The sequence below is a fragment of the Alternaria atra genome, assembly GCF_907166805.1.
Source record: "Alternaria atra isolate CS162 genome assembly, contig: 25, whole genome shotgun sequence".
NCBI classification, from domain to species: Eukaryota; Fungi; Ascomycota; class Dothideomycetes; order Pleosporales; family Pleosporaceae; genus Alternaria; species Alternaria atra.
In genome coordinates, this window is record NW_025091323.1 from 4,130,083 (window position 1) to 4,151,622 (window position 21,540).

The window sequence follows — 21,540 nt, forward strand, 5'->3', positions numbered from 1 at the left end:
AGGCACTTAGTGGGGTCTTGGGATCTTGAAACAGCGCGTCACGTCAGCAAACAGCTGCACGCGCCCGTATTGTACGATAGTCTACATAATACTACCAGGATATCTGACCCTGCACTAGACCCTAATAGATGCCGTCTAATCAACTCGTATTACTGCTCTGGCTGTTTGACCGCGCACATGCTTAAACGCAAGCCATCTCGCGACCTGGCCAGCGGCCCCCACGTCTCCATCTTTAGCGACGACCCCACGCTTAGTCGTCATAAGCGGAAGCGTTCGCTCTTCCGTTCCAAGCGCAGCAGAGCGCAGTGGGTACCTGAACCAGAGCACGACATGAGTGAAATGCTAGAATTCGTCTTGCAGCACGAAGAGGCGTTCAAGAAGTAAGATCAGCCGCACATCGCCAACCCCCTGCATCACTGACTAGCACAGCCAGTACCGCCTTGCATCGCTCTATGCAGACTTTCGGCAACAGCTCGAGATAAACCCCGAAGGCTACCATGCGAACATCGCCGCATGGACAAAGGCGCTCACCGACGCCTCGAGAGCGGGTGTTGTTCCCAGACAGGGCACCACACATGATCTCCTAAACATACGAGCAGCCGACGAGCTCGCGCGAGCCCTGCAACATCCGCAATATGGCAAGCCGACGTGCCTCCCCGCCGTCTTCCACGAGGCAGTGCAGAAGAAGGAGATGGTACCTCTGAAAGACTTCTTGACATCGAAAGAGAGCATATACAAGACATCGTGGATACCATCACCATGGAAGGTACTTCAGTGGAGCTTACGGCAGGTTGGCGTTTTAGGACAGGTACAAGCGCCAGCTAAGATGGAGGTTGGGGACTTCGTGGTCATCAAGAACGTGGAAGTTGCTGCAGACAAGATACTGAAGAAGATGAAGGAGCACACATCTACGGCTGATCGGGTGTTATCGAAAACAGACTTTCTGAAACGCTTCGCGACTGTACTCAATCCCTCCGCCCCGCTTACAACGAACGATCTTGATATCGTCCTTACATTCCTCGCTAGAGACAAGCAGGCGATATCTTACAATGAGCAGACGATCAAGTTCAAGCCGGAACATGAGCCTGCGCCTCTACCAGTCACTGAAGAGGACGCTGCTATCGCCAATCTTCGCGATACACTAGCGAACATCAACGCTCAAATATCGCCATTGATGGAAAAGATTGCTTTGGCAGATGCGGCGGCACGGGAAGCCGTAGTTGCGAAGCAGATGGTCCGCGCCAAAGCTGCACTGCGCTCGAAGAAGCTTGCCGAAAACGCCCTCAAGCAACGTTCTGATGTCGCCCTCCAGCTTGAGCAGGTTTACACAGACCTACAACATGCAGCTGATCAGGTCGAGATCGTGGAGGCCATGCGCGCTGGCGCCGCTGCACTGAAGGGTCTCAACGAGAAGGTGGGCGGTGCAGAGGGCGTTCAAGGTGTTGTTGATGCCGTCAACGAACAAATGGCGACTACAGAAGAGATTACGAACATCATAAACGAAACCGACCAGCCTCTTGATGAGGGTGAGATTGACGACGAGTTCGAAGCATTGGAGAAGGCGGATCGTGAGAAGCGGGAGAAGGAAGAAGCCGAGAAAACCGCTACGAGACTCGCCGAGCTCGAGACCATGGAGAGGAAGCGCAAGGAGAAGGAAGCTGCAAATGAAAAGCAACGGCGGAAGGAGGCTGTCGAGGCGCACGAGACCGAGGAACAGGTTGATGAGGCATCTCAGAGCATGGCAAGAATGTCTTTCCATCAGCCAGACGATGAGATGGAAGATGCCGAAGAGAAGCGCACGCCTGCTTATGCCTAGGCATTCTTCGATCATTCGGCGTTCATTTGATGTTTCTGCATAGCATCGGCGTTCATGGCTCTTATACCACAGACTGGTCATTGGTGGTAGACCACATGTTCATTATTCTGGGAGGGTATATTACATCAAGGTCTTATATTACCAACTACAATCATACACCTCGTGAATATGGTCCTTGCGAGTTGCAAATCAAAACGTCGTTCCAACTAGAGTGAGCGAGGTCTGACGTCTTGATAGTTCTGCTGCTTCGCTCCGACGCCGCTAGCTTCTCGCCGCCACGCCAAGCCCTTGCAACCAACGCGGAACCTCAAACCCCGAACATCACTACCACAGCCATTACCCACCACAACCCATCTCCCCTGCGTCGGGAACGACCAAAGCACTTCACGCCTCCCCTGAATTCATTCCCGCAAGACTTTAGACCACGATGAACTCGGTCCGCGCCGCAACCAGCGCCTCGCGCACCGCTCTCACCGCTACCGCCCGCACAGCAGCTCCCCGCCGGGCTTTCTCACAGTCACAAACAAAGCGATCGGGTCACGGACCTAGCTACGATCCCCCATCCGGATGGCTCTTCGGTGTCAAGCCTGGTGAGCAGTATGAGAAGGAGGGGTGGGAGAACGCTATGTACTGGGGATTCGGAGGAGCTTGTGCCTTTGGCGTCGTTGCTTACGCTTTCAAGCCGGACACTAGGTATGTACGAATTTCACGTATGAGAGATGGATGGTGGATGGTGGGCAAGAGGGGTAAAGAGACGGATAAGGCGGAGGAGTCATGGGGGAGCCAATAGGAATGACGGCAAAAGAGGAATCAGGAAGAGTGTAGTGGAGATGCAATAATTGGATAAAAGCTAACAGCCTGCCAGCATTCAAACCTGGGCCCTAGAGGAGGCGCGACGAAGGCTCGAAGCCGAGGGTATCCTCGCAGACCCAGATACCGTCAAGAAGGAGTAGACGACACTTGGAGCAAGTCAGCCAAGCCCAAGACAAGCCGAACTCTTACAGCAATACCACTGAAACTGTATATATGCTAGCGAGGACGAGGATGCGATTTTTCTTTTGTGAGCATGGATCTGGATGAGCTAGACGCTCTGTAGACTTTGCGAAGACGGCTGAGTAGCCGAGGGTAGGCAATTGCATTTTGTTATCGATGTTCGCAATTAGTACGCATGAGAAGTGATGTTATCAGATCCGCGAGACCATTGGTTACGGATTGGTAGGTTATGATGGATCGACGAGCATGGTACTAACCAAATCCGAGGAATTGTGCAGGTCCGTAGCCATCAGCACCCTTGCCGATCTGGTATATCTTCGCGCGTTCTTTGTAGGCACATGTGAGTTTTATCATAGCTACCGTTGACCTACTTGGGTGTACAACTCTCAAGTTTTGCATACCCATGCCGCATTCACGCTCGGGGTGTATTCCGTTTCAGCACCGCTGGAGGGGAGTCTTCATTTGTCATGAGATGCTATGTTATGAGTAGAAAACAAGGAGGCTGTGGATCAGAAGCCCTGTTCATGTTAAAGTAGGCAACTGCTTCATCCACGGATATACATCAACACTAGCCATATGTAGTTAGCCATTGCTGTGCCACAGCTCACGGAAGGGTACAAGGTCACTTCCTCTCGCATAGTCCAGCATATCAGTATGTGTTCAGTATTTGAGCCTATGCAATGATCCTTTCGGACAAGACTGACAACGCAAGTCTACAAGCCAAACTCAAGGATCAAACCCGGATGCGCGAAGCAGTTAATCCTCAACTACAACGGACACGAGCACGTTCTTGGACACTTGATGAGGAGAGGGAGAAATTGGATGAAGCAATGCAGTCAAGAATCAAATAACCGCAGGATAAGAACAATTTAAAGCAAGGCAGAATCATGGAACTCAGAGCTAGAAACAAGGAGCTCAGAAAGAGGATTTAAGAGTTGCAGAAGCGCCAGAGGCTTTTGGAGAAGGACATTCAAGGACGTTCTGGAAAGTTTGAACAACTACAAGAAACAAGTGAAGCCTTGGGCAACGAGCTCTAAGATAGCAACAATTACAACGCAAATGGCAGGATGAAGTCTTCGTACTGAGTGATTGCAATTTGTTTGTCTATATGCACACTTTCTATATCCACCACAAGTATATACAATTGTGAAACGAAACGAGAGGACGGTCGAAAGAGATCCACCAGCTCTTACAGCCCAGAGCCGTCAGTCCTTGGTCAAGACTTTACCCAACAGCCTCGTCGAGCGCTTATGCGGGCGCGGCAAAAGTAGAGCCGATGGGACCGAACTTGATGTTGGAGAAGATGACAGTCGCACCGGGCGAGTTGGCCTCGACATCCTCGGGCTTGCCAGAGTCGGTAGCGCAGGTACCACGGGCGGCACCAGGCTTCTCTGGGTCAGCATCGGTGGGGTAGGTGGAGTCGAGCCAGAGCATGTTGACCGCATGGTCGTCCCAGAGGGACATGACAAGGACGTGGCCGCGAGCAAGCGAGGCACCCATCTCATTGAGTCCACCAAGAGTCTTGAAGGAGGATGTGTCACCAAAGGCGGTCTTCTGCTGGTCACAGAATTTATCAGTGATGGAGTTACCAGTGACGCCCTCGATAGCGGAGTCGGAGTTCTTGAAGACAGTTCCTCCCTGGATGTAGAAGCGCTTGATATCAGAGAGCTTGGAGCCGGAACCGATGAACTGAGTGACGACAGTCATCTTCTTGGTGGTGTCGAGGGTCATGCCTGGGCCGTAGAAGTCACGGACGCCCATACGGTAGCTGTTGAAATCGCAACCGTCCTTGTCGCAGAGTCCGCCGTAGCGGTTGTCGCCATCACCGCAGCTGACCTCGTCCTTGCACTCCTGGAGACCAGTGCCCTTGCAGGGATGGGGAGTGTAGGCAGTAGAGATGGAATTGGCCTCCCAGATGTCCATCTCGGGGCAGCAAGCACCAATCTTACCCTGACCGGCGTTGGGGTCGTTGTCGGACGGGTTCCAGCCCTCAACGTTGGCTACACCGTTGATGAACTTGATGTCGTGGGGGCACTGGGAGTCGCAGTAACCGGTTCCGTACTTGGCACCAGCCTTGTTGTTACCCTTGTTGATACCACCGTCGGCGGCCATCTCAACAAAGTAGAGAGCACCGTTGAGGCCGCAAGGTAGCTTGGAGACATCGACATCGAAGGTGAACTCCTTGCCGATGAGGTTGAACATCTGGTACTTGGTGTCGCTCTCCATGAGGTAGGTACGCGAACCAATGTTGGCAGAGTAAGAGCCCTTGGTGACGAACTTCAGGGTCAGAGCATTGCTGCTGGTGGTGATACCGTAAGTGCCTGAGTAGGTTAGAGGAGCGCATTGTACAGTATTTAGAGTTACACACCAGAGTAATCAGCACCGTCGATAGCACAGTTCTTGGTGCAAGTGCTGCCGTCAGGGCAAGCGGTCGTGTTCCAAGAGTTGCCGTCGAAGCAGTTGGTGTATCCGCTGGTGACGTGGGACCATCGCCAGTTGGAGTCGAGCACAATGGAACCCGACTTGTTGGTGCAGCTCTTTCCACCGGTACCAGTGCAAGTCTGCCATGTCATCTTAGGGTGTGTCTCCGTTGTCTCTTTGCCAACCTGCTGAGCGCGGGCGGCTCCGAAGAGCGAGAGTGAAGCGAGGGCGAGTGTCCTGTACATGGTGACTTGTTGAGAGAAAGTCGGTTGTTGGATATCGAAGTATTCAACGGTTCAGATGGCCTTCTTATACAAAAACTTTGCAGTTGGTACGTACTATCCAAGGTACTTTACAGAAGTACCCATATGACTGTTGATTATTGCAAGGCGCAGAAGATCTACATCCTTGACCTTCCCCTAAGTCGTTTTCACCAATACCATAAGAGTAACGGGACGTCGGGAGTGTGAAAAGACGCTAGGAGTGCCGGAGTAATGAAGGGTAGATGAAGCCTCCCTGGTCGTAACCCCATCGTGGGGTAGTCTGGGGTATTGCGGAGATCTGTGCGCCACGACGTCCGGGATCTTTGCCTCAAGGGGATAGTGCATGTAGTGATGAACGGAGAAGCATATGGAGACGTACTATGACCGGTCCACCCAATTGGTAGCAAAGTTTTAGCCTTCAATCCTATTCGACAGCGACTGACCAGCCTCATATGTGCGAAGGCAAAGCTGTGGATCAACACTAGTAACCATAACTCGAAATTCGCATACCGCACTGTGGCTGTATCACGAGTCGCCTCATGCGCACTTGTTGTACGTCTTCGTTTAATTATGCTCTCCATGTACGAGCATTGGCATAGAATACTAAGGTCAGACGATCCTCTTGGGGGCGATCCTTCGCCAGTGCTACCGCTCATACATCTGCACCCAATAGTTTCGAAACCCGGTTGTATTAGATTGCTTCTTCCACGACCCATGGGCATATACGAGGGAATCTTCTAGAAAGATCTTCCGGTCTCGGGGAGGAATTCAATTTGTAGCAAAGGTCATGAGGCTCAGGTTCTTTCCCTGGGTAGCGGTTTAGCCCTGGGAGTAATGGCCAAGGTTTTCGAGGTTCTTATGTCGCTAGGACTGGTACAGGGCAGACGCATAGCGACACGAGCTATGTTTCTTCTTGAGCTACTGCCGAGTTACGTAGCTGGCTAACGGGTTTTGCCTGAGGAGCCATCATACGGACCCTCAGTCGTATTGCCAGGTCCACATGAAAGACAGCACTCCTCGTTTTAAATGCATGAGAAGCATTGAGAGAGTTTCGTCATATCATCTTTCACGTCGGAACGCAGGTACAAAACTGGAGCGCCGAACCCTGTAAGCAAGATGAAGCTTCCGGACCAGACGGGACGAGACTCCTTCAACAATTGGCTGCAAAGCTTGGAGCTTAATCAAGTTGACTCGAGCCTTAGCAAAATGGCATTGACCGGATTTCTCGGTCGAACTGCTGGTGCAGATTAGATTGAGGTTCAGGGGTGTTCGCTCGCTAAGGCCGGAGTATGCGCCTCGAGTTTGTCCGCCTGATCGGCTTTTGGCATGCAAAGCTTCCATACATGGGAACGTCATTACGTTGTTTTGGTATGATTCAAGAATCAGTTTTGCATCTCTGCACCCTTTCAAAAATAATGCGCATATACTGGAGTCCGAAATCAGTTGTTGCAGACGGAGATCCAGGTCCAGCTTAATCAATTAGCGACGGGCAATATAGCTTCTGACCACTCGATATGAACTCCGCACCGGTACACTGTCGATCACAGGTCCACGGCGGTTGCATCCCAGGTAGGCGGCAGTTCTTCAGAAACTAGCAAATGAGATGCTCTGTAATATACTGCGACCGGGTATAACACATTGAGCCGCAATCATCGTGACAATGTGACCTTTCACAACAGCTCCTTGAGGCAACGGATGTCATGGAATACTTTCTAGTGGACAAGCTTTGCTGTTATCGAGTCGTGTTACGTTGCCTGGGAGCCGGAGTGAGAAACACGTACACTTCGTTGCTCACTAATCACGTACACTGCGGAAGCTGTTGATTAGGGACTTGGACACGTTGAGAAGACATGTATTGTAGCGTACAAGAAATACCATGATGCACATGACAGTGGGTACTTTTGCGCGTGACGAGAGGAATGAGGATGTCAATGTTGTTTCCAAAAGTAGGGGGCAGGAAGGGGTAAGTCGGCTAGCGCACAAGAAGACTAGCGTAGTTCCTTCTTACTCATTCAAAATTGCCATATCCGTGTTTGCTCTTCGAACACCATATGTGACGTACGACCCATGACTTCTACATCTTGCACTTCAGGTCAGTGTCAAATATCAACGCCATCTCCCTCTATCTCGCTTCCCTCCCGATTGCCGCACTCTTACGACATTGGGCCGGTTGGAGCTGTTCTGGTCGATGGTTGAAGCTTCGAATCTTGAACCTGGTACGAAAGGAGTCGCCAATGGTATTAAACCTGTACTGTGGTTACTGCTCCTTACGAGTTGCTGCATACTAGTGCCTTCCTTGTTTTTAGTTACTGAATCCTCTATGTGGCCAACGAACGAGATAGCGCTTACTGTCTATATACTCGTAAAAGGTAAAGTGTGTGTCTTGTATGTAGTCCTTGTAGGGATACTAACCTTAGCTATAGCTACAGAACATCTAGTAGAACACAGCGTTTTAGCACATCTTATAGCGTAGATTTAGCGAAGATTGCGATTTGCAACAGGGTTTGGTGTAACGTTGACAACCTGGCGCTATATCGCCTGCGACAGTATCGGTCTTGAGCGTGGAGTGTTGATGTTTTCCAGGTGTTGTGCGGAAGGGCAGAGCGAGGACAATCAACGAAGAATGTTTCTGTGTGTCTAAGGTTTTTCTTGCGGCTACCACTGTTCACGATCCCAGTCACCTCCGTTCGAAAATTGGGTCCAATAGTCGCCTGTACGATCCTAAGCTACACAGAAAGCCAGTAGACCCGTTTGTTGTCTTCGCTGTCCATACAAATCCTTTGGTACGTCCCTAGAGGAACTCGCGTTCTCTTAACCAGACCCTTTGCGCCTTTATACATGCGCTGTATCCAAAAGATTATGGTGACGAATTAGATGATTGCAACACACTAAAAGTGGTAATAGCAATCATGTGTGCGCAAGCAATTGTGAGTAAATGTAAGAACTTATATACATATCTAGAATAGCCCTCTACCACGCTGAGCATCAAGTCTGACTAGCTCTTCAGCAACACTTCTCGCAACATCTCGTCTATCCTCTTCATATTTCCGCGCCACTTCTTCATTCTCTTCTCGTGTACGCCAATAGCGCGGTCTTGCACTGGACCGTCTAATTTCACCATCGTCTTCTTCCGACATAGTCCTCTTCATGAACGACCGATAGATACGCGACTTGGACGTATTCTTTGCGGCCACATCGCCTGTATCTGCATCTTCTGCTGCATCGTCCACACCCGCAGCCTCAAACGCGCGTCTAACAGTTCCCGCAGGTAGACTGGTAAGTCTTACGAGACAAGTGTTAGCCCCGCTACCCTCAGCACAACTTCCTACGCCATGCGCCCTCCAGCCTGTCTCGAATGGCGTCCTCCCCGTGCCCAGATCCCTCCAGCTCTGCACCACCAATCTAACCTGTCCACCAGTTGCATGCGAAAAGTCCTGGGTAGTCACACTCCAATCCGTCGCACAGGTCGAGCAGTTCTGCGTAAACTGGTACTTCCAACCTCGGCGAATCACGTTATCAATGGCGGCCATGAGACCGGTGTGACCGTTTGGTGTGTCGCGGTGGCCGGTAACGATATGTGGAAGGAGAGGCCAAAGCGACTTCAAGAGGTTACGATTCCTCGTTGTGAAAGTGGGAAGGATGATTGCGTAGGAGCTGTGTAACAGGAAATGGCCTTGTATTATCCTGGCGGAGAGACTGAGTTTAGTGGGGACGGGTGTTCTAGAGATCCGCGCCATTTCTTTCTTCTCGTAAGTGAACGCAGAAAGGGGGATGCCGTGTTCTTCTCCCCACAAAGCACCGTTGATGGCCAGTCGAACATGATGATAGCGTAGTTTGTATCCGTCTCCAGCATTCAAGTAACTATTGAAGTCTGCACAATCTTTTTTCTTCCCTGTTTGCTGTTGGTTCTTTGGTCCATCCTCAGCACTCCAGGCGTGGAATTTATCGCACCAAGCGCAAAACCATTGACCAGGAAAGGCACGCTCTACTACGGCTTCGATGGTCTTTCTCTTTTCAAAACGGTTCTTGCTCCCCTCGACATGGCGAGAAAGAGCTTCAGTGCCGAGAGCGTAGTAGATGTATCGACTGGACAGACAGAAGGCTGCTGCGGAAGCAGTGTCGAGGTAGGTGCTGATTTGCTGGACAAGTTCGAGTGGGAGACTAAGTATCGGAGCCTTTGGCGATGACGTTGGTAATTGCTTAATTGTAGCCAGAGAATCTGCAATTTCGTATTCTTCGAGAGTAGAGTCTATGCTCGTCCTTGAGCTTGCGGTGCCGGATGCAGATGAGTTGATAGTCGAAGGACGTGATGATCGTGAAGAGCTAGAGCTCATCGAACGACGGAAGATACCCATAGTTGCGATTGTGTTTATCCTTTCGTTGTCCTTTTAAGTGGTACAAAAGTAGCGAACTGTGAGGCTGAGATCAACGATTCAGTGCCACAAACACCCAAGGAGTACCAGATAAGCTATAAACAAAATGTGCCAGCAAATAATCTAAGAAAAAGATTTAGTCATAGAACACGTCAAAAAGGTACCGACATAGCCGTTACAAGTTCGACGCCGTCTTGCGCGCGGCCACTGCATCCCCTTATCAATGCACTTGCCCGTCGCCCGCCGATGCACGACATGTCATCCAGCCGCCGTTTCTAATGGGGCATGACAGTGGCACGCAACGCACTTGGCACGTCTAGTCCAGGGCACATGCCTACCATCTGCCGGTGTCAGGGTCCAGAGACATGTCCGGCGATGTGGTGAGACAGGCCGGTCATTCACCTGACGCGTTGCACTAAACGACACGGGGCTTAGTGCAACGTTGGCAACGTGGGTGTGGTGGGGTCATGCTTGTAAGCGCTCATCTGCGCCGCCACTCCTGCCCTCATAACGTGTTAGATTTAGTGCCGGATGAGTCAGAGAGAGAGAGAGAGAGCAGGTTTGACGAGAAAATGTTCTCGTTATTCTTGTGAATATTAGATCGAATGGCAGATAGTAAATGCTATGCTATGCGAAAGAAAAGTGGTAGCTTCGATATGCTTCGCTGTCATGCGATGCATGTCTGATGTACGCCCAAATAATAGATGTATATAGTACACATGCGCTTCTGGCTCGTGAATGCGCAACCCTAGATCATGTCATTACAACTTCTGGCTCTGTCGTCAATCGTCCCTCTCCTCATCTGCACCAAGCAGACCCAGTATCTTCTTGAAAAACGGCCTATTTGGGCAGCTCAGGGTTCAGCTTGAGCTGCGGTACTGGCGGACCGGTTCCAGCTCTCCGCCTCCGTTCGCGCTCGTTGAAACCAACGGGTTGGTCGAGCTGTGTGCTCTTCTTGAATTTGCCGCCCAGGCTACGCATCCAGTCCTCGCCCTCGCCAGCATCAGCACCAAGCCAGTATTTGGGTGAGCCGCTGAGCATGACTCGTCCGAGTTTGCCCTTCCAGCCGCTGCCCTCTTCTTTGCCTTCTGCAAATGGGTTTTCGGCAAGGTCGTTTGCGGACGTTTGCATGTTGTTCGAGTTGTACCATGCAGCGGAGGAGGCGTTGGCAGCGATGTGTTGACGGAGGCACTGGCGAGCAAAAGCCAGCATAATGAAGACGAAGTAGACGCGAAGGGCCCAGAAACCGGAGATGAGGGAAATGGACATGATGCTTCCACTCTGGAAAACGGCGTTGCCGAGCCCCGCACCACCATCAGTGCCCTGTCCGACTGCTACAGCGTGTTGGCCGGCTTGCATGCCTTCGGTCGGCTCGGCGACAATATCGACCTTTGTAACGTTGTGCTTGGGACTTGTGAAGCCGGCGTTGTCCTTCATGCCCGGAGATAGCCCGGCACCCTCATCCGGGTGTGCGGCGAGTGTGTAGAACCATGCGATGCCGAAGAAGGCTGTGTACAACGCGTTGATGACCGAGTCAAGCGCATACAGATGCGCCAGTAGTACCGACTCAAAAGGACTTTGTAACCGGATGTGCTTGTACAGGAACGTCGTAGCGATGAGCGCGAAAGTCGAATAAAGGTACATGGACAGCTGCCAGCCGTCGATTTTGGCCCCCGTGAGCAGCGCGAGGAGGCCATAGACGCCAGAGGCTTTGTTGATGACTTGTAGGAAGGTGATGATTTCTGCCCCTGTGCGAAGCGACATTTTCTGGAGGAACGTCTGCGAGCCAGAGTCAGTCTCGTCCATCTTGCAGCACGTGTTTTAGGCTGTTTAGGTGGGTGTTGTTTCTCGACCTACCTTGGGCCTGGGAATCTCCAGGATGTGTGAAGGCGCCATCATCGTGGCTGTTGGTCGCGGAGTGAATCTCCACGTGTATTCAGCTATACTCTTATTAAGACTGTGACTTTGCGCGTTAGGTAGGGAGACGACGTTGAGAGTGAAAGAGGCTGATTGATGACGGATGCGCCCGGCTCTGGGAAATTGGCCCATGTGCTCATCTTGCGCTAGCCCCCTTTCCATGAGTCGGGCGCTCCCCTTCACTTATCGATACCGCTTTCGCAGAGACCTCACATGGGATTCATCACAATTACAACCAAATGCTATTTCGACGGTCATCGGCCCGCACCTGTTATTCCAAGTCTCACCACACATCAAACCAGCTATGACGTATTCGCTGCACGTCTCAATGCTTACTATTCCAACCCCATATACGTCGCCGTCGACATGTTAGGTGGTCGCCACGTCTCGATATCCTCCCAACTTACGAACAGCCCTCCATCGATCATATGCCGAGACTCGCCCAAATAAGTGTTCGGAACCTTCATAACCATGGCTTCGCCCTTGCAAATGCTTGTACGATACAGAGTCACGAACCAGCCGACTTTTATATCAGACTTTAGAATGTTAGGTCAGCAGGCGAGTGGATACGTGCGTGCAACCTATCCTGTTTGGCATATTGGCTCTTTTGGTAGGACTAAATTATGATGTGCGAGTGCTTGATGGCGATGAGACTGCAGGTGGACTTTTATGCGAAGAGCCCGCATCTTATACACCACTCACCCTTGCCCTCCAGTCGCGCAGCTGAGATGCAAATATATGTTGCCTCAAAACGTGCTATTACATGATAGGTCGCCTGGTGTCATGTGCAAGACGAAGGACCTCCAAGGCTGAAGACTGGCAGGTGAGGCTTCCAAGGTTTTCTTGGCAAACGTGGGTTTGGCGAGTGCGAATCGACAGGTGCTTCATTTGGTTTGTCTTAGTTTACGCTCTGTCGTATTACTGATACCTCTGGAATCATACTTTGGTAATCAGTACCGAATTATGGTGTTGGCTCTATAAGGAACAGTCCAGCTTGGTGATGACGTAGCCTGCGCCTGTTGCCGCAAGCTCCAACCCATCTCGTGCGACTACATGTGACACAACAACATTGCATATAGTCGTATAACAACATCAAGAACTGCATCTCCATCGTATCTGTACCCTACACTTTATATTTACGATAGGCCCGTGAGTTTCGACATGGCGGATTACATACCACCTGCGCCAAAACTCCAGGAGCAGGATCTCAAGGGCAAGGTTGCCATTGTCACGTAAGGCATATATTTCTACACCTACGTTTTCTTATGCATCCAAAATCTGCTTCTAATTAGCCCTCTCTTATGACTTGTTGTCCTTGACGGAACCTTGTTCCATTCCAATGTCACATCATACATGTCCGTCTACTTCTTGATTTCAACATGCTCTACATCAACTCGCATACAGACCTGGAGAATAACATCTAACCCAAATGTAAGCGGTGCCTCAAGAGGCATCGGCCGCGCAATATCCCTCTCTCTTGCAACACGCGGTTGTTCCATCCTAGGAACCTACTCGTCCCCCGAATCTGCCCACAACTTTGCACCCTCTCAACCACCGTCCGCAGCCTCTACGCTTCCACTGACAACGAAGTCCCAACCATGCGAGGCGTAGCCGCAGACATCAGATCTCTCCCCTCTATCGGAACTCTCCTGACAGGCTTCACGAATCATTTCCCGGGCAAGAAACTCAACATACTCATCTTCAACGCATCATTCAACACTCGCCCTAGAATAGGCAGCGCAAGCGAAGCAGACATCAGCCACTCACTAACAGGAAACCTACACTGGCCCATTGTTGTCATGGAAAATCTGGTTCGTCAAGAACTCTTCGCCCCACACAGCCGAGTCGTTTTCATCTCTTCAGATCGCGTGCGAGACCCTTCCCCTGGATCTGGGTTATTCAACGCTACGCGTGCCGCTATGGAGGCGCTCGTGCGTTCTTGGGCTATCGAGTTGCCACACAGTTTTCCAGGAACAACCGTGAACGCAGTGTCGGTAGGGTTGACGGATACACCCGGTCTCCGATCATATCCCCCTGAAGCTGTGCAGGCGTTGAAGGAGCAGAGGCTACCAAAGGTCAAGGTTGTTGAGGGAGGGAGATTGGGACAGGCGGAGGATATAGCGGATGTGGTGGGGTTTCTGGTCAGTGATAAGAGTAGGTGGGTTAGTGGGAGTGTAGTCGCAGCCAATGGAGGGGCTGAGTGGATTGGTGGGAGTGCGTAGATGCCTGGGATGTGGACATGGTCATATACGAAGATGCTCGTTCTTTTTAATTTGTACGTAAGCAAACTACGACCTAAAGGTATCCAGTAAGTTCTAATATAATACAGGCTAATGTAAAACCTTAGCGAGTACCTCTAGGGTACAGTTTAATTATCAATGTTAGGTGTTCCAACCCATTCATGACTAGACAGAACATTTTCTACAGGTTTACCCAGAATATACAATACAATACGTCATACATACATTCATACAATAACCATCTAGGCACTGGATTGTAAAGTCTCGTTTCGCATCGCTTCATCCGTGGTTGCTGGCATATCGGAGGCCAACTCCGGATCGTTAAGGATGTCCTTTGCTTCTTCTGGCATACCAGGAGGTGCAGGAATTTGACGCTTCAACGTTGCTACCTGGGGACCGTCCACTTGACTCACATCCTCAGGCTCCACAACCATGGTCTTTCTTGCTTGTTCCCTGGTGTTCTTCATCCGCATCCTCGCTTGTTCGATGAACGAGAAATCGGTGAGCGTCTTTTCGATTTGATCCTCAACAAGCTTCTTTGTATAGTTGGCAAGAGACCTGGTGGTGAAGACATTGGGGAACCGGTAGCTCAACCATAGATAGCATACAAGCATCTTATGCAGTTGCTCCAGTTCGTAGAGGTATTTGCGCTCGCCTGAAGGAGGCTGGTCCATGATGCCAAGTGGGAGAGTGTCAAGGTCCAATAGGCTACCTGATTTGCCTTCTGCAATACATGCAGCGAGTTGGCGCAAAAAGTTTCTTTCGCCCGGATCGCGCATGTTGATGGGCGCTGCACAAATCATGATACGGTCTTGAATACTCAAATTCTTGACAGTATGAATGACGTCAGCAATCGCCAGTTGGTCCTTTAGCGCACAGAGATGGAATCGAGGGTGTATCTCGGAGATCTCATGCAGACGGAGCATTATGTAACTGAATGGTGTACCTGGGGGAAAGTAGTTTGCGAATCGCTCAACGATGAGAGATGGAGGAAAGAGGCCGGCTGACGTGATATCTTCGGGTTCACGCTTCATGCCCAATCTCAAGTTGGCGTGATCGACCTGGTCGAGTGTAGTAACCCATCCTATAGTCTTCTCTTCGGGCTTATCTGCCTCGATAGTATCGGGCTGCTTGTCATCTAAGCCAATGGTGGGATCAACAGCGCCGTCAGCAATCGAAGCTTGTTCGGAGTCGGTAGTAACTGCTTGATGAGCGGTCTTGTAACGACCAGCACGACCGGCGATTTGCTTGATTTCAGAGATTTGCAAGGGCATGTATTGGATGCCGTTGCTTTTGATGGTAGATTCGAATATAACACGCTTGATAGCACTGCACTAGTCAGCCCCCCGGCTACTTTGGGTCAGGAGTGGACGTTACTTACAGATTTAGGCCCATACCAATGGCGTCACTAGCTACGAGGAAATCATAGTCGTTATCTGGGTCGTTGAACAAACGTGCTTGTTGAGCTCTTGTCTCGGGTGGCAAACTTCCGTATACAATAGCGCACTTCTTCCCTGTCTTCTTCTCAACCTCTCGGCGTAGAGCATGGATACCCAGGACGGTAAAGGCAACAATGCAGTCACCCTTCTCTAGGTTGTTGAGGTTCCCTTTCAAACTCTGAGGTTGCACCTGGAGTGGCGTCAGACGCTCGTATTCGTGTACATGTACTTTGTCGCCAACAAGAGCACAGAGCTCGCGCATCAGCGGCACTGTCCGCGCTTCTCCGCACAGATGGATCTCCTTGGCTTGTAGGCCCATGAAAGCCTGTGTCCACGCCCACCCTCGCTCTTTGTGACTGATCATCTGTATCTCGTCGATAACAGCTACGTCAAATCTGGTGTTCAGCGGAGCCATTTCAACAGTACAACTGTACATGTTGGCACGACTGCCCTCAGGCATGCGCTGCTCCTCTCCAGTAACCAGAGCGCATGGCTTTCCCTTGGCATTCAGACGAGTGTAGACCTCATGGGCAAGCAGACGTAGTGGACCAAGATAGATGCCCGAATCCACTTCTTCCAGGCGCTTCAGAGCGTGGTATGTCTTGCCAGAATTGGTCGGCCCAACGTGCATGTGTATCGTTCGTGTGATCTCTCGTGTCGCTGGGTACCATTCGGCCGGATAGCGCAGATCCGCTACCTCCTTCTGATTCTCCAACTCGGCCGTAGTGAAGCGTCCACCACATGCCTGCGCATAGAACAGGTATCGTAGTCTCGTCTCGAGCGTGGCCTTTTTCCGTTGTGCCTCATTCACCAGACTCACCAACTCGGGCGTGGCCTGCTTGATCCATAGGTTGATGGACCGCTCGAAGGTACGCCATTCTTTATCGAACTCTCCAGGGCTTAACTGGAGGCTCTCTAGGAATTCCGGCTTCTCAAATTCTTTCCGTAGTTTGTCGAGTTTATCACGAACTACGTGGAACGCAGGCGTACGTGGTTTGGAGCCTCCTGATCGAAAGGGGTTCTTTTGTTGGAGAGGGTTGAAGTAGGCCCTGCCGCCAGCGGGGTCTGATCTTTGTGCGACTTGGATCCGGGGGAGGAGGCGTGGGGGAAGCGAACGTGAGCGGGCGGCGAAAGAGCAAATGAGACACAGCGAGTTCCGCCGCGCTGGCAGTAGAGGCATACCAGTAGTGGGTAGGGACGTGGGTGTAGTGCGGGCAAGGAGAATACAACAGTCAAAGCGCCATGCGCCTGTAGCAAAAGAAGGACGGCAGCAGTATTCGGGTCGACGATGTCATGTCGAACAAAAAGTTGGGCCAAGCATCTGCTAGAGACCTCCGGCGGGCAAGGGACCGCCGCCGCAACCTTGCGACACCACCTCTAGCTGCGACGCGCTCCCCACACCCACCACTCAGCCCAACACCACGCCCGCCGCGTCCACACAGTGCTGCTGAACACGCACCCTCTGCCCTCTACCGTGACACAGCTCTAGCCTTCACCAACGCGTCCCCTTTCGGCGGCATTGGCTGCCATACCCCGCCAACATGGCGTCCATGATAGATATCCAGCGAGAACGTACGTGGACACCTTGGGCGCCCAGGGGAGACGGCTGCTGACAGGACACATAGTCATTCTCAACTCGATCAAGCAGACGACTCGCGGCGACGTATGCAACCCCCCCAACTCTGCGCCTACGCCTCGCTAACGACTCGTGCGTAGTGGAAGATACTCATTGTGGACGAGGACAGCCAAAAGCTCATCAACAACGTGGTCAAAGAAGATGATATCCTCAACCTCAACATTACAAGTACGCGACTCTGTACCCTACCCGGCCACCGGTTTCTGACCTCGCAGACATCGAGCGCATCGAAGACCGGCGGCAGACGATACGCGACATGGACGCCATATACATCATCACACCCAAGCCGCACATCGTCGACTGCATGATGGCCGAATTCGACCAGCGGAGATACAGGGGCTTCTTCCTGATATGGACAACATGTACGAGGGCACTACTCCAACCCTCTCAAGCTCTGGCTAATGCGCACAGTGCTACCACCACACCTCAAGGAGCGCATAGACCGGTCGCAGATGGCACGCGAACAGATTCGGAGCTTCCGAACAGTACACCTCGACTTCCATCCTCAAGAATCACACCTCATCACCTTCAAAGACCCCTGGAGCTTCCCCATCCTCTACCACCCCGAGTGCAACAACCTTGTGGTACGGCACATGGAGGACATTGCAGAAAGAGTAGGCACTACTCCTTCCCCAAAGTGCGTTTGCTAACGAACCAGATAACTGGAATCTGCGTCGCGCTGGGCGAATACCCCATCATCCGCTACTACCGACCGCGAACTCCAACCCACGAGGCTAGTGTCTTGTGCTCCCATCTTGCCCGCTTCGTCCAAGACAAGCTAGACATGTACGCGCAGTTCAACCAAGACTTCCCTCCACAATCGAACCGACCCCGCGGTGCCCTCTACATCACCGATCGGTCCATGGACCTCATGGCACCCTTTCTTCATGAGTTCACATACCAAGCAATGGCCATGGATCTGCTCCCTATACAAGACAGCGACAAAGTAACGTACCGCACAATTGTCAACGAGGAAGATCCAGGCGCTGAGGAAAAGGACATGGAGATATCTGACAAGGACAAGATATGGGTCGAGAATCGCCATCGGCACATGAAGGACACTCTCGACAAGCTGATCAGCGATTTCCAAAAGTTCATCGCCGACAACCCCCATTTCACCAACCAAGACGCCCAAAACGCTGCCGGCATGAATGGATTGAATGCAATCAAGGATATGATCGCTGGATTGCCGCAGTTCCAGGAGATGAAGGAGGCCTACTCCTTACATCTCACTATGGCGCAGAAATGCATGGAGATATTCCAGAAGCACAAACTTCCGGACCTGGCCTCAGTGGAGCAGGTGAGTCTCAATCATCATCAAGTCGCAATTGTTGCTAACCTTGTCAGTGCCTGGCTACCGGTCTCGATGAAGACTATCGGAAGCCGAAGAACATGACTGATCAGATCGTGCGCACACTAGACGATGAGGAGATAACGCCAGCTGACCGACTACGTCTTGTTGCGCTCTACGTACTCTTTAAGAACGGAATACTACCAGCCGACCTCCAGAAGCTCCTCTTCCACGCACAGCTGCCGCCCACTGACGGCGAAGTCGTTCGTAACCTTGACCTCCTTGGGGCGCGAGTCGCCAGACAGTTGAAAGAGAAAAGAGATGCTCCACCACCACTATTCCCCCCTAAAGCAGCACCGCCCCCAAATGCTGAAGACTACGGTCTGTCCAGGTTCAGCCCCGCGTTACAGGACATGCTAGAAGAGCACATTCGCGGCAGTCTGCCCCAGGATGTCTTTCCTTTCACTAAGATGTCGCCGGACGATGCTGCCAGCATGGCGCAAGACAATGCTGCGCCTGCGTCCCTTCGCTCTGCGAAACCGACATGGGCCAAGTCGCGACTCGCCAGTGCCGAGCCTCGTCAACGCGTTATTGTATTCGTGGCTGGTGGCGCAACTTACTCCGAAGCCCGGGCCTGCTACGACGTCTCGAACAAAACCTCAAGAGACGTCTTCCTCGTCACCTCACACATGATGAAGCCGCAACTCTTCCTCCGCCAAGTTGGCGATCTCAGTCAAAACCGCCGGAATCTGCATTTACCCATCGATCAACCACAACCAAAAGCTCCAGCACATCTGTTCGAGAAGCCTGAGCCACCAAAGCCGGCACCACCTCCCGCTGGCACAAAACCTCCCATGTCTGGAGGTCTGCCATCAGGACCCAGAGTCGCTGGTCCGAAGCCCCCAACAGCCGCTCTAGGTGCCATCAATCTTAACGCCCAACCGCAAAAGCACAGCCCGTCGTCGTCACAAAGCAGCACGAAGCCTGGTAAAGAGGAGAAAGAAGGCAAGGAAAAGAAGAAGAAGAAGTTGCATTTGTTTTCCTCGAAACATTAGTCAGGCTTGTTAACATTTCTTGCTAGGGTGGTGCATACCTTTTTGGCGTTGTTTTGCTTTGTTCATAGCGAGCATTGATATTGCTACATTTGCTCTCTTTGCGGGACATACTGCATAGCAGGTATGGCGTTGGACGGCTTGCACAAGATTTGTCTGGCGATAATCCCAGGCCTAATCGCTTTGCTGTTGGGGTTATAGACGGGAGGCAAGGATGCCTTTTGATAGACAGCTCGTTTGAAAAGTATTATTTCATCACCGCAATACTACTCTCGTCAGACTTTTTGGATGGTGGACCATTTAGGATATGTGTGCCTCCTCATACCATCTGCCGTAATTTCAGTATTAGTCTTACTCCACCCGAATGACCCAAGATCAGGCTTCCTCTTCTGTTGTCATGCTATCACCTAGCTCCAGACTAGTATGCCCATTTCGTGGAGTAATCCCTAGGACTAACAACAAGCCCCTTCCCCTTGCTCGCTCCCTTGTACACCGTCTCCAATATATCGATGAGCTCCTGCTTCGTGCCAATAGGGAAGTTGATCTTGTTGTTATTGCCCGTGCCGAAATCGACTTGCATGTGTTTGTTGCGCCAGAAGAACATGACTGTACAAGGGTCATAGATTTCATACATGGCGTTGAAGTCGGGAACTTGCTGTTGTAGCATCCGCATTAGCTACATTTTGAGACGACAGAATAGGTGAGGGAAGCGGCACCTACCTTGTTGTCGACTACGTAGATGACAACCCAGTCTTTGACTGCGTCTACGATTTTGTACAGCTTCTCGTCCATGTCCATGCATTCGGGTGTGTAGTCGTTGCCGAATCGGAGGCACACTATACGAACCTCTTCGCTGAGCTAGGTCATGTTAGAGTGAGAGAGTTCAGAGCTGGCTCTTGCAGAGGACTTATGGCCGTGGTAGAGTGAGGAAGGAGGAAAACGCACGATGGCTTGGTCGACGTGCCATGCCGAGGGTAGGTGCTGCAGCATCACTGAACCCATAGTGACGAATTCTCCGAGGGAACTGTAGAGGATTGCAGGATAGGTGTGAGTTCACTTTACGTAGTGTGAGAGAGAGATGAGAAGAGAAGACATGAGGTGTGGACGAAGCTGGGGAAGATACTATCAGGCATCGCTGATTACGGGTCGTGTTTAGCTACGACTGCACCTTCCAAGTTTCGTTTGTCACAAGCTCACCGCCTGCCCAACAGACCACGTCATTACATGTCATTCGCGACGTTCCAGCAATCATATACTGTCGCAATCAAGTACCAAAAAAAGAAGAAGAAAAGCCCAGCTCATGCCAGCAGTCTAATCCCTTACGCCCGTCAAGTAGTACTCCTCCACCCTCCTTTCAGGCGCATAGTATTCTGTCCCACCCTGCGGCTCAAAATTTCCAGTCCGCTTTGCTACCATCTCTTGCACAAAAGCCTCATAGCTCTCATATGGTCGCCCAGCCGCCTGTGGATGTTTTGCTGCCCAAGCAAGGAACGCCGCCTTTTGTTCTGCTGCCGCTTGCTGCTGTTGCTCCAAAGACGGTTGTTGCTTCCTCGCTTTTTTGCTTGCGGCGCTGGGTGTTCGTTGTCCAGTCACGGGATCACGACCGGCCGCTTGACGTGCTTCAGCGAGAAGATCGTCACTGGTGGGTGTATTTGTGGGGTGAGGGAGGCTGTTGGCATGATGGGACTTCTCGTATGGATTTGATTTCCCACGGAGCTTATTGATAGGGGACAGTAATACTGATGTGATTGATAGTCCAGCCATGTTTAGTGTTGATGTAGAACAAGGCTTCGCGCTCCTGTGAGATTGATGAGATATTTATGGAGCATATCAGAACCTGGAAGGAAGGCTCTCGGAACCCGTTCTCGTTGCCTCGAGGACGTGGCACGCTGACGAGATCTTGCAAGGAAATGTATATGCCAAGGACTCTGACTGTTTGTTGAAAAAGATCTCGTAGTGCGTGCCGTTGAGTCTCAGATTACTTCGTAGATTTCTGACTCTCCCGAACAAGAAATTGTTCGAAGTTACTCTATGTTTAGTACTGTGTGGAAGAGGAACACAATGTCGCCGTTGGAGCCTGGCAAGAGTCAGGGGTCTGA

General features: G+C 51.5%; 9 protein-coding genes across 9 annotated transcripts; 4 read left to right on the top strand and 5 right to left on the bottom strand.

Moving 5' to 3' along the window:
- Positions 1–177: 177 nt before the first annotated feature.
- Positions 178–1,816, top strand: ALTATR162_LOCUS6449 (uncharacterized protein; the record flags this gene model as incomplete). The annotated part of the gene is made up of 2 exons (XM_043314071.1): positions 178–380; positions 430–1,816. The coding sequence occupies 2 exons, from the start codon at positions 178–180 to the stop codon at positions 1,814–1,816; spliced, it is 1,590 nt and encodes a 529-aa protein (XP_043170006.1).
- Positions 1,817–2,243: 427 nt separating this feature from the next.
- Positions 2,244–2,769, top strand: ALTATR162_LOCUS6450 (uncharacterized protein; the record flags this gene model as incomplete). Its single annotated transcript, XM_043314072.1, has 2 exons — positions 2,244–2,509; positions 2,682–2,769. 2 exons carry the CDS (start codon positions 2,244–2,246, stop codon positions 2,767–2,769), a joined length of 354 nt encoding a protein of 117 aa, XP_043170007.1.
- A 1,288-nt stretch (positions 2,770–4,057) lies between these two features.
- Positions 4,058–5,475, bottom strand: ALTATR162_LOCUS6451 (uncharacterized protein; the record flags this gene model as incomplete). The annotated part of the gene is made up of 2 exons (XM_043314073.1): positions 4,058–5,130; positions 5,178–5,475. The coding sequence occupies 2 exons, from the start codon at positions 5,473–5,475 to the stop codon at positions 4,058–4,060; spliced, it is 1,371 nt and encodes a 456-aa protein (XP_043170008.1).
- Positions 5,476–8,450: 2,975 nt separating this feature from the next.
- Positions 8,451–9,848, bottom strand: ALTATR162_LOCUS6452 (uncharacterized protein; the record flags this gene model as incomplete). The annotated part of the gene is made up of 1 exon (XM_043314074.1): positions 8,451–9,848. The coding sequence occupies one exon, from the start codon at positions 9,846–9,848 to the stop codon at positions 8,451–8,453; it is 1,398 nt and encodes a 465-aa protein (XP_043170009.1).
- Positions 9,849–10,706: 858 nt separating this feature from the next.
- ALTATR162_LOCUS6453 (uncharacterized protein) lies at positions 10,707–11,765 on the bottom strand (the record flags this gene model as incomplete). Its single annotated transcript, XM_043314075.1, has 2 exons — positions 10,707–11,672; positions 11,724–11,765. 2 exons carry the CDS (start codon positions 11,763–11,765, stop codon positions 10,707–10,709), a joined length of 1,008 nt encoding a protein of 335 aa, XP_043170010.1.
- Positions 11,766–13,381: 1,616 nt separating this feature from the next.
- Positions 13,382–14,005, top strand: ALTATR162_LOCUS6454 (uncharacterized protein; the record flags this gene model as incomplete). Its single annotated transcript, XM_043314076.1, has 1 exon — positions 13,382–14,005. The coding sequence occupies one exon, from the start codon at positions 13,382–13,384 to the stop codon at positions 14,003–14,005; it is 624 nt and encodes a 207-aa protein (XP_043170011.1).
- A 260-nt stretch (positions 14,006–14,265) lies between these two features.
- On the bottom strand, positions 14,266–16,642 carry ALTATR162_LOCUS6455 (uncharacterized protein; the record flags this gene model as incomplete). Its single annotated transcript, XM_043314077.1, has 2 exons — positions 14,266–15,352; positions 15,405–16,642. The coding sequence occupies 2 exons, from the start codon at positions 16,640–16,642 to the stop codon at positions 14,266–14,268; spliced, it is 2,325 nt and encodes a 774-aa protein (XP_043170012.1).
- A 361-nt stretch (positions 16,643–17,003) lies between these two features.
- On the top strand, positions 17,004–19,444 carry ALTATR162_LOCUS6456 (uncharacterized protein; the record flags this gene model as incomplete). The annotated part of the gene is made up of 7 exons (XM_043314078.1): positions 17,004–17,034; positions 17,088–17,125; positions 17,179–17,266; positions 17,314–17,460; positions 17,510–17,712; positions 17,757–18,398; positions 18,446–19,444. The coding sequence occupies 7 exons, from the start codon at positions 17,004–17,006 to the stop codon at positions 19,442–19,444; spliced, it is 2,148 nt and encodes a 715-aa protein (XP_043170013.1).
- Positions 19,445–19,859: 415 nt separating this feature from the next.
- Positions 19,860–21,205, bottom strand: ALTATR162_LOCUS6457 (uncharacterized protein; the record flags this gene model as incomplete). The annotated part of the gene is made up of 3 exons (XM_043314079.1): positions 19,860–20,117; positions 20,162–20,299; positions 20,765–21,205. 3 exons carry the CDS (start codon positions 21,203–21,205, stop codon positions 19,860–19,862), a joined length of 837 nt encoding a protein of 278 aa, XP_043170014.1.
- Positions 21,206–21,540: the final 335 nt, after the last annotated feature.